Source organism: Sparus aurata, chromosome 18, assembly GCF_900880675.1.
Source record: "Sparus aurata chromosome 18, fSpaAur1.1, whole genome shotgun sequence".
Taxonomy (NCBI): domain Eukaryota; kingdom Metazoa; phylum Chordata; class Actinopteri; order Spariformes; family Sparidae; genus Sparus; species Sparus aurata.
The window spans coordinates 18800871-18812914 of record NC_044204.1 but is presented as its reverse complement, the minus strand read 5'-3'; the positions used below and the strand labels follow the sequence as shown (position 1 = coordinate 18812914).

The window sequence follows — 12044 nt, the reverse complement described above, 5'->3', positions numbered from 1 at the left end:
AGTTGGACAGTGAATGAAGGACAAGGTCTATACCTCAGGCTATCGGAACGCTTATGGTCGTAACCGGAAAAGTTTGCTCAAGCACAGAGGCCTACAAACCTGACTCGGCTACACCAGCTGTATCTGGAGGAACGAGTTTAAACTGCAGCAGCTTATTGTGGAAAGCTTGTTGAAGGTTACCGTTAATGTAGAATTTAAAGCCAGCGCTTCCTCAAAGTGTATGTAAACTTCTGACCCATTGAGAATATGATAAGATGAAATAAATAAGCTCCTCTGCTATTATTCTGCCTTTTATAAAAGTGGTGATCCTGACTGATTGTAGAGATGGAATGTTTATGAGGATTAAATTACAGGAATTGTGGGAAAGAAAGCGAGTTCAAATGTCTTTGGGTGGGGTTTCTCAATCCTGATTCCGTCACCGCCTCGCCCTGCATGTTCCAGATGTTTTCCCTTCTCCGACTTTTCTGACTCAAATGATCAGCTCGTCATCGAGCTCTGCCGATGCCTGATAACGACCCATTCATATAAATCAGGTGTCTCGGTGAAGGGAGACATCTACGACATGCAGGGCAGGGTGGCCCGCCAGAGTCGTATGTAAACCTCCATCCTCAGCTGTATGTGATCTTCTTGGCCATGTCCACCCTCAGCCAGTAGAGAGCACTCTAGGACTGTAGCCACATGTTGGAGCACAGCAGAAAGCTATTGCGAACCATGTTTCATCCACACTATGCACCAGCTACAAAGAACACAAATTCACATCTTTGCAGAGAGGAGCCCTGGGTTATGGGTCACAAAGCTTTATTTCCTTCGGTTGATAAGACATAGCCTGAAAGCATTGGGCCAGAAATTGACTTTTTACAAGCTATGAGTGGTGCCGGTCAAGGACTGACGTGTCAGTCGCAGTAGCCCTCCAGGTGGTAAATGCTGCACGGCTTATGGCAGCACTGCTCCACGATGCCTCTCTTCACCTTGGGCTCATCGTGGCCAGACAGGACCCTCCACAGACGCTGCTCCTGTCTAGCTCTTTCAGTCAGGAACCCTTAGAAGCGGAGAAAGTTCCCAAAGCCATTCGTTAAGTCCCGCAAAACCCTCCAGTTCGTCAAACTACCGTTGAGACAGGTCACACTTAAATAGAGATTTAACGGTAAGGTAATCTGATCTCGGCCAATCCATTTAGTCGCGTTAGTCTCTACTTCAAGCGGAGATATGATGGTGCGCCGATGGATGCGTATCACAGCTTGCACCTTTAACTTCAAAACATCAATAAAGCGTTTGAGGCAAGTGTTCCAAATAATGCATTTCGGGAATAAAGTAATGAGGAATTTCTGGGATTTTTTTTTTTCTAGATGTTGAAAGCAACAATAAGAAACCAAAAGCCCACTGAACCCACTGAATTCAAAAAAGGAGATGGGCTTTGCACACTAATGATGGTTTGGACAAATTCAAAGATTCAGTTCAGGGAAGTCTCCAGCGTGTTTTCTCAATAAACATTTTTCCTCTAGCCAGGATCCAAATTGGTATTCTCATTAGACTGGCTGTAAACTTTGAACATTGCAGGGACCGCAGTGTAACAAAGCTTGCCCGGGGTCTCTGGGCAATGTCACGCTGTTCCCTTCTGAACTCCCACCATTAAGCGCACAATTAGAACTTATTTTACACAGACGAAGAGCCAATGTGGCCTTACCGAGCAGATGTTCCAGATCCCGCTTGTAGGGCCGGTTTGGGCGGTAGAAAAAGCCCCGCTCCCCGCACACAAAGTAGAGGGCGTCCACCAGGTGGGAGCCACACAAGTGCTGGGCGGGGGCCGAGGACACCCCCGGGGAGTAGAGAACCAGCAGCAGCAGCATGGACACCGCCCATGGTATTTTGGCCATAGGAAGGAGACCTTTTTGGATGGAGCACAAAAAGAAAAAGCTCACACATAAAGTAGCACACATCTGATCAAATTTTAATTCTGTTAGGTTTCAAAGACAGAGAAAAATGAATCCACCCATCAATAATTAACACCTCGAGGCTGATGCTTTGAAAGCTTAAGGATGAGGCGAAGTTTGATCAGACCTATCTTGATGACACTCAGGCATTACAAAACCACTTTCTTTTCAACAGCTTTCAATATAGATATTTTGTGCAATGTTCCCGCGCAATTCCACCAGATATAGCTTCACGCTTTGGGAGTTTAATAGCTCAGAGACAACACTGTAGGCACGCAGCAATAGCCCCGACTCAGAACAAGGGCTTTGAAGTGAGCAGAAAAACTGAACAATCCATTCAGTCTTTGGAAATCAAAAGCCGGGATGAAAAGCTGCGGTGAAACGAGGTCTGCAGAAAAAAAGCTATCGGGTAATATTTGACTCAAATCTCTCAATCTTCCAAATTAGCGCAAGCCTAAGCAGAGAAAACCAAAGATTAAGAAAAGTGATGAGTGCAGAAATTACATCTTGATGACCCAGGTGGTCTTCAAACTGTCTTAATGATAAATCTAAATTCCAAGAAGTGAGCAGCTTTTTAAAGTTAAGATCGAACATCTCTTATCTTTTTGATGTCGGACATTTCACGGCTCACATTTACAAACAGCATTTTTTAGATGAGCCATCCAAGGTTATGTTTGTTATTTCTCGCTCCTATTGAAGTAAATTGAAAATTGATTTTATTTTGATTCCTTCTGCTTTCCTTTCATCCCCAGGTGAGCCTTATTTTTTTTTATCAAAGCATCATCTATTACAAGCCAGAAAGAATGCACCTGTCCCCAAATCACCGCTGTGGATACTGTCGTTGTATCCTCAAGGTCAGCGCTGTCCAGCTTTAGCTGCTCCAGCGCTCAAGAGAAAGGGAATGCTCTGTCCAAGATTACCAAATTGTTATTAGTTTTATTAGTCGGATCCCATTTGTGATGGATACTCTCCTGGGTTGGAAGTTCAGCTCCATTTTCAAGGTGAAAAACATATTTAGCAGTCATTTAGAAACTATATAGACCTTTTGTGGACATCTTATAGTGTACTGCAGATTATTGGATTGAAAATGAATCATTTTAACAGTGTCTTTAACAATGCACCCGTGCCAGGCATTACAACGTTGGCAGAGTGCTCTATCTGGGCCTGCCACTCCTCTATCCCTCTTGGCCGTATGCCAGGTTCCTTGGCACACAAGATTGGTTGAGTTATAGATCCTGCCCGTGCTACTCTTTACTTTCATCCCTGGTTATTACACACATACATTTTCAAAGTTGAAATCCTGTGGGAATACAGAGAAAACTTGCTTACCTGTGTTTGAGGCCTCAGTGCAGCAGAGCAGTTGGGAGATGCAGATAAACAGGGCCTAGGCCTGTAGGACTATACAGCTACAGAGAACATCTCCACTTGGCTACCTTTCCCCTTTATAACTCCCCACATCCACCTGGCCTTTGTCAGGCTCAGCGGAAAACTCTAAGGTCCTCTCATTAACACCCTGACCTGTAAGCATGCTGATCTGTTCTTGCGTGGCACTAATTCATTTAACTGCAGTGTGGACCAACAGTAGAGTTGAGATGAAGTTGAGAAGGTCAGTCACCCGGCTATATACCCCGCACAACCCCTGCTGTGTGCCGGCCTGACTGGCACGGCTCACATGCTGACGGACAAACACCATATGCCATGTTCTGGACGCGGTGTGTAGATTAGACAGCTTCCAGGGCATCGGTGTCAACAGGTCGTGTGTTTAAGGTGAGGCTGTGTGCAAGACTAATGACTCATGGGAACAGGGTTAATTTTGTTAACAATCTGTCATGAAATGTTATGTAATATACAGTCTAAAATTATTATTAAGTCAAATTTAATTTCTTGGAACAACAAAAATTACATTCAGACTCGTGAGTGTTCCCTGTGTGGCATAATGGGCTGTAACTAAGTACATTTACTCAAGCACTGTCCCTAAAGGGTAACTGCACACATTTTTACACCTTAAAGTGTGTTTACAGGTCTTGAGGAGCACTACTGCATGTGTGAAAAAAAGCAGTATAAAGCCCTTTGTTGCTCCAGAAGTAGCTGTGTGTAATCTTATAAATCCACCTCTAGCTAATTTGGATTGTGGGAAATGTAGGCGCCAGGTGACATCTCTGGGTCTGCTGTGTCAGTTTTAATCATTTGTTTTTTGTGTCCATAATGAGTCCAGCAATGTTATGGGAGTGCAATACACGACCAATGGACTGCTTTTCAAAAACTTGGTGCCTACATTACCCACAATACAGCTAGCCACTAAGATTAATCACTGGAGGCAGTTTATAAGATTACACACAGCTTCTTCTGGAGCCACAAAGGGCTTTATACAACTTTTTTTTTTTCCCCCACACATGCAGAAGTTCAATAACTGTAACCAAGTTATATTATATATATGATTCTGAAATGGACAACTCTGCAAAACAAGTGGTTTTATGTTTGGTACCTAAGGTACATTTTAATCAAATGCCTTTGTACCTTTACCTGAGTAAATCTTTGAATGCAGAGTATTTTTACAATGTGGTGTTGCTACTTTTACTCAAGTAAGAGATCAGAGTACTTCTTCCACTTCCTCCGTTTACCTCCGTGTTCTAAAGGTCAAGCTTTTCTGCAATATGATATCAGCTGCAGTTTGCGATGTGTTACCTTGAAGTACATTTTGTTCCTTCAGGTCCTCGAAATCCTCAAAATGCAATTTGAGTGAACGAAATGAAGGCTATGGTTGTTTTTGAAAAAAGGCATAAATAGGAATGGTTCATTGGAAGTGCTTGTATTGATATATTTCGTGACAAAATTCTATTAGAATTTTTTTATCTTTTTTCTTTTTTAAATGTATTGAGTTGTTGCTTGGCGTTCACACGCGGTCGAAGTTGATGGACAGTCTCCCAGACGTCGAACTTTTTCTACATTAAGATGCTGGCCACATTACCATCCCTGTCTTGCTGCTGCTGTTTACACACACCCTGAAGCAGATTCAAAAGACGTGCGACATGTTTATGTTTATTCGTACATAAATGACTGTGCGTATGTTCTGTAATTTGTGCAGCATGAAGGTGTTACAATCTTTCACTTCGTTATGCAACCCTGTGTGGCATAATGATGAGTAAACTACCTTGCTGCTTGTAGTAGATAATAACTGAATTTTCATTTTGTGTGTGAACTTAACCTTTAACAGTCATCCATGTATCAGAATTAGCTGTGCTAGGTCCTTGAATTCAAGGGAACTAGGCCTTCAAGTTCCTTGAATTTGATGTTCAAGCAAACCTGGGAACAGAAGCCTGTCTCAGTGCTAATTTACCAGATGTACATTTTCTTCATACAGACGTGATGTTTCAATACTAAAAAAATGTATTACTCAAATAGCCACGATGCTACTAAATTTAATATGAATAAGACATTTTGGGATAAAAGCTGATTTAGTTACTTTCGTCCTTGTTTTATTGCGTAGGCTTTGACTGCTCTCGTCTCGCGCAGCAGCTGTTCTTTATAATGTTAACGTGCCTACAGTATCTGAGGGTGGGCAGGATGTAGATGAGAGGTGACACTGTGTAATTTCATATCACATGATGACTCAATTGTCAGGCCCTGAGGACGCAGCCCAGCTCTGTACTGTCACCTCTTTTTTGCCGTGGTTTAATTTCCCTTTTAATATTTATAATTGATGCCATGTGCCACTCCACAGACACTGTGCTGTCAAATTTAAAGCTGTGTAGACGGAAAGGTAGACTTTCAATCTTTCTTGAGCAGATTTATATAAATAAATTGTTGTTTCTGGGGTAGCTTTTTTTTTTTCTTCATGTTGAAAACCAATTTTGTAGATTTTGTAGAGCCATTTCTAAAATAAAAAAAATTATAACATGTGCAAAACAATTTTTTCTACCTAACGTCTGAAAAAAATGGACAAACTCAGCACTTACTTCTCTGTGTATGCAGCCGTGGCAGACACCACATCTTTCAGTGCCTCTCTGGGGTCACTCTGCCAGTTTATAGCTTCAGGCCATAGAGGTGCATGTTCCTGAGAATCAGCCCACCTGTCCCGGCAGCAGGACTAATGTGATTTTAAAAAAAAGAAGAAAAGTGTCACGTTCTCCTTTTAGCTGTCATCGCAGCATCAAATTTTAAATGTATTTACCGGCTTCATGCTCACCTTGAAAAAGATCCAGCAGTGGTTTTGAATCCAAACACATTTTTAAATAATGAATCATTAAAAGACAGATTTCTGTGATTTAAGCGCGACCTGAAAAACTTTTAGAACCAAAACGCCTTGAGACTGACCACCAATCAGCTTCTGAAACCCCTAGTTCACGTCACATGTTATTTGAGGTATTCTACTATATTTGCATGCTGCAATGTTCGTCCTGTCTCACTGCAATGATCACATGGACTGGACAGCTTTTGGTATATGACACTTAAATGCACAGTCCGGACTCCTGTACTAACTAACTGCAACGTTTGCTTGTTGTCTTCTACAACTGTTTCACTGGAATCAGCCCATCAACAGCACAAATAATCTTATGCAGTCGTGTCAGCAGGAGCAGACATGGTTTTCTGAGAGTAGTGTTGTGTTTTTCACAGTGGCGTGCGTCCTTTGAAATGGATAACGTCAGTTGTTTATTCAGATCTCATGTTTGTCTTAAATCTTGATCAAGAATCTGCTGCTTTCGATCAAAGCTATCGCTTTTTTGTCTTTGGTTTGTTTTTAGTCCAAAGGAGAGCCACAGTTCTTTTTCCTCTGAAGGATGACGGAGGGAGCCGAGCCTCATGATTTTATGGTAATTAGCAGAGATGTGGACTCGAGTCATTGTGACTGCGACTCAGAGTCGGCTGGAGTCACTGTTTTGGCGACTTGCAACCTGACTTGACAGAAACTAAATGACCTGAGACTCGACGTAGACTTGGAAGTTAAAGACCCATAACTTGACTTGAGACATGACGACTCGAATGACTTCTCTGTTTTCGTTTTATGTTTTCATGTGTTTTTTCACTCACGATTGAAGGCTTTAGGAAGGATGGGGTTTTTGATCAAGAAGAAATAAACTTTTACAAAATATGTATCATTTGTCTGATTACATTAGCTTCACTGAATATCAAACATTATATACAACGTAAAAAAAATCACTTCTTTGTCGTAATCATGGCTGGATAAGTTGGAAAATAATATTAGTAGACATTGAATGGTTGTTCATCAGCCGCTCAAGTGGTTGCCATTTGTTTTGGCACTACCTAACTTTTCCAAGATTAACATCGATAACGCTAGCTAACATTAATGTTGCTTACGCTGGCTAGCTAACGATCGGACAGGGCGGAGTATAGTGCAGCCATTTTTATGTTTTTTTCCACCATCTGGCAACCACGAAGATTCCTGATGCTGATGAAACACAGACACTGTGTGATACTGTTGGTTCACAAACCGACCGTCAGGATTCTTACACAGAGATAAAACAACACAATTATTTTGGACCTGACAGACGTTTTTAAATCATCAGTTCACAATATAATACGATGATGTTAAATAGGAATAGGCTAATAATAGGAATATTAAATAAATAGGCTGCTATTGCAACATACATTTTCATTCTGACAGACTGAGACAGAATTCACAGTTAGACAAACACATTGCATTCATTTGTCTAACTCAATATATTTAAGTTTAATGACTGGCCTCTTTGTATATCCTGTAAGTGGTAATTTGATGCAGAAACAAGCCAGTACACCAGAGCCAATTAACCTAAAGTTCAACTTGTTTCTCATGTATTTGCCACAAAGGGGATAAAAAGCTGTTTCTAATGAGCTGACAGTAAAAAAAAAAATCCTGTTACTTTTCTGGCATTTTTGATGTATAATAACGTTATGGACCTGATGTGATCACATATCCTTTCAAAATGTAAGACAAAGAACTTCAGACGAGGGGCCAGGTGTGTTAAAGAGGATTATGGGCCTCTATAAAAAAATTATCACAAGCAGATGTTCATTTCCTTTAAATGACAGGTTTCAGCTAAATGGTAGCAGAGGGGAAGCAGGTCTCCCAGAACCTTGCTAATAAAAGGAGGGTCTTTGGAGGGATGATAAAAGAGAAGAGGTGGGAAGAAAGCTACCCAGCACCTTGGCACTGCGATTTTGAGGATGTGTTAAATGTAGAACCAGGAAAGGTCCAACTTTGCCACGCTTTGAAAGTCAGTCCTCGAGGGAGCGGCGCAAAAGCGCCAGGAGCTGCGAACAACAGGCACATCCGCTTCTCCCCCGGTTGCGTGGCGGCTTCAAACACACACATCAAATAGCAGAGGACTAGCAGATGCCCTAGACATGCAGAGACAGACAGAAGTTGGGTGGAAAGTCGGCTGGGTCCCCAAGGTGGGAGTTGCGTAACTCGTCTTCTCTTCTACTGCGTTTGTGAAGATAAAAGGGAGTGGAGGAGTTCAGCCCAGTGAGATGTTGTTAATCTGCTCTTACAGTGAGCCTTTTTACTCCCATAATTATCCCCAACTTTCCGAGGATGGAAACTGAAGAGACTTAGAACATCAAAAAAAAAAAAATATATATATATATAAAAAAAAACATATAAAAAATAAAGAGGCTCGTTGACTCACAGCAGCAGACAACAGAAACAGCTTGGATCATTATGTTTTCATGTGAGAGTCTAAACCATAAGGAGGCAGAAATAATGAGACAGATTTACGTAAGTCAACTTTTTTTTTAACCTTTTTTTGGGGGGCTTTTTATGGCTTTATTGATAGATTAGCTGAAGAGGTGACAGGAAACAGGATGAGAGAGGGGGAGTGACGCACAGCAAAGGGCCCCAGGCCAGGAGTCAAACCCGGGGCTGCTGCAGCGAGGACAAACCCTCTGTACATGGGACGCCCGCTCTACCAACTGAGCTTAACGGCGCCCCGCCTTAAAGGAGAACTTCGGTCGATTTAAACATGCAGCTTCATTGCTCAAGCTACCCTTGACTTGCGAGTACCGAAGACGCGAATACATTTGGTCCAGCCATTACAGAGCTCCGTGAACGGAGATGTAGCATTGAACGCTAACAGCATGGGGTCAGAACTTTACACTGTGTTTTAAGCATCTTAACATGCTCCACATCTCACACCAAAAGTTATGCAACATCAGCAGACACCTTAGCACACAGCACTGTAGCGTGTATGACTCAAAATGAATAAAAAAGTCGTTAAAATAGTGTATTTGTGCAAGCAGCTACTCACCTGTTTGTTGACATCCGTGTGTTTCGGTAGCTAGACCAAACTAGCATGTCCATCGAGTGTGCACTTAACAGGCTAAACAGGCTATTGTAAGGCTCATGGCTCATGACAGGCTGTAACATGGACATGTACATTAAGAACATAAACACGAAAATGCTGGAATACGTTTCCGTCTCCGCCAGTGAGGGAGTAAGTGCACGCTCGACGGATTGACTAGTTTGGTCTAGCTACCGGAACACACGGATGTCAACAAACAGGTATGTAGCTCCTTGCACAAACACACTGTTTTAACTACTTTTTTATTCAGTTTGAGTCATACACGCTACAGTGCTGCGTGCTAAGGTGTCTGCTGATGTTGCATAACTTTTGGTGTGAGATGTGGAGCATGTTAAGACGGTTAAAACACAGTGTGAAGTTCTGACCCCATGCTGTTAGCGTTCAATGCTACATCTCCGTTCACGGAGCTCTGTAATGGCTGGACCAAATTTGTTCGCGTCTTCGGTACTGGCTAGTCAAGGGTAGCTTGAGCAATGAAGCTGCATGTTTAAATCGACCGAAGTTCTCCTTTAAGTCAACTTTGAGAACTGGATACTGATACAAAGGCTCTGCGAAAGATTCATCTGTGCTTAGATTGAGCAAATCTTTGAATATTGAATGAATTTCCATTAAAAATCACTGAGCGCCGGGAAAGAGGAGGCATCAAAAAAATGTCAAAAAAAGTTGGGAACCTCTTGTTTCTTCTATTTTTTCCCCTTTACTTCTTCTTTCCTTGGCAAGGGCAAACAGTTTGGATTCCTGGCAGGTCAAGCAGCCCTGTCATATGCAAACATTGTCTCATGCATGTGTGCGCATACAACACAAAAGACAGACCGAACGCGTCCCGCCTGTTCCAGACACTGCCCTCCATGTGTGTCATGGCCTGCTGGCTCAGATCCATGACAGATCGTCCGCGGACTCGTCGGTAAAAAACGTCGGTGCGTCTGTGCGAGCGAGCGAGAGAGGCCGTGAGTGAGAGAGAGAGAGAGAGAGAGAGAGAGAGAGAGAGAGAGAGGGGGCTGCCCTGGTGTCTGCACTCTCCTGTCCCGCCTGTGACAGTCGCTAATGCAGTACTAACCTCTGTCATGACCTACTTTGCTATGCCACCTCTGTGCGGACCCCTACAGATCACTCACACACACACACACACACACACATTAATAATGAATAATAGCAATCTCTTTGTAATTCCAAAGAGGTTTTTTAATTTTTTTTTTTTTTAATGTATTTGATTCATAGCAGGCACACGCAGAGACACTCCAGCAGATTAGAATTAGAAGTTGACAGGTTGAGTTGGGGGAACAGAGGCTTGGTAACAGCGGCCGTTTGACAGCTGAGAAAATGACTACGTGTTATAAATGTGACAAGTCCCCAAGAGAGAGGTGAGGCAGGACAGAGTGATGGCCAGTTTGATTTTCAGGCCAGAAAATAGATTTCTATTAAAACCCTCGTGCGACCGGCCCTTTTTTCGAGTTGAGGCTCGAGGCGCGAGAGACGAGAGAATTCAATTCACAATTGGCATTTTTCTCGTTTGCGTGCGCCGTCCTTTTGGTTTGATGGATTGATTTGAGAGCGCCTCGCTTCCTCTCAGAAGGGATTTTTGTTTTCACATCTGAAGGGGGAGAGGGATGTTGTGTCTCTTTGTAATGTGACCCTCCCACTTGGGTATTATAACCCTTCAATGCCCCAATGAGAAGTAGTATCAGCTCGAAATGTGCTTGATCTCTTCTGCTGTCATTGAAGGAGGGTGTTCATTCACTTCACCCGAGGATTGGCGTCATGCTGACAGCATTCAAGATCAGTTTTATGGTTGCATCCATCTTATGCTAAGAGACAGTCATGCTAGCCGCTCGATGAGGTCGCATTCATGTGCTCCTCGGACGGTCCCTCTTCCCGAGTTTGGAAGTCGCTCTTCCGACTTTGATGCGTTTAGGTTGCATCAAGTTGGAGCGTGGGAGGCACACGGATGGTGTTCTGCATTTTATCGCGCAGATCATTCAAACAACACTTTGACAACTGTTTCAAGTATTTGAGTGACAAGGAAGAGCAAAGGAAACAGATCATGTAAACCATGAAATAAATTCCACCTGTATGCACGATAACAGTCAACTCACAGTTTACTTTCGTCTGCCGCATCAAATGACGTCAGCTCGGCACTCAATTTCTCAGACTTTCCAAGTAGCTGGTCCAATTTGAGGGGGCGTGAATTTTCCCAGCCAGACATACGTTTTCCTTATACCGCCACCATGTGATCGGCACAGCGGTGCTTTGGGCTAAATGCTAACCTCTGCATGCTAACATGCTCACAATGACATTGCTATGTGACCTTGCTGGATTCTCCGCTCATCAACACCTGTTGCTTTGTGTTAAACACTGCTGTGCGCGGGGTATCTTTTATTTTGTAAGTTTATAGTTGCTTACTTAGTTTTGTAAGAGTTTGCCAAAAGGGACCTGAACGCAAGACACACAAACAGGCAGGCTGACTGTCCTTTTCTTGTTTTTCATCTTATTTTCATTATCGATTTAAGGCAATTAAATAGAACCCAGTGCCAAATATCAGCGGACCAGGGGCATGAACGTCTGTACCAATTTGAGCGGTAATCCATCAAATAATTGTTGAGACGTTTCAGTCTGGACCCGGCTGACATTGTCCTCCACCATGCTGATAGTGTGGCTCAAATCCAGTGTCTCTCTAGGTTAAGAAGCATTACACGGTCGACCATTGCTAGTTAATTTGATGTCAGTGTGTGTATGTATTGATAATAAGTTTTCAGTTTTTGTTTTTTTTTTAAAATCACAAATAACCTAGTTACGGTGTAGGATAGATGGAGTTAAA

The 12044-nt window shown here is 42.7% G+C and overlaps 1 protein-coding gene across 2 annotated transcripts in view; it reads right to left on the bottom strand.

The window, feature by feature from the left end:
* Window positions 1-793: 793 nt before the first annotated feature.
* LOC115568326 (insulin-like) overlaps window positions 794-12044 on the bottom strand; it is a 64771-nt gene continuing 53520 nt past the window's right edge. The window contains exons 2-4 of one of the 2 annotated variants that reach the window (XM_030395513.1): window positions 5888-6018; window positions 1685-1885; window positions 794-1039 (exon numbers count right to left, since the gene is read on the bottom strand). In XM_030395513.1, coding sequence (XP_030251373.1) covers window positions 894-1039; window positions 1685-1885; window positions 5888-5921 — 381 coding nt within the window. In that variant the 5' untranslated portion in view covers window positions 5922-6018 and the 3' untranslated portion in view covers window positions 794-893. Of the gene's footprint in view, window positions 1040-1684; window positions 1886-3260; window positions 3462-5887; window positions 6019-12044 lie in introns of those variants that run through there. The other variant, XM_030395514.1, reaches the window with a different exon arrangement.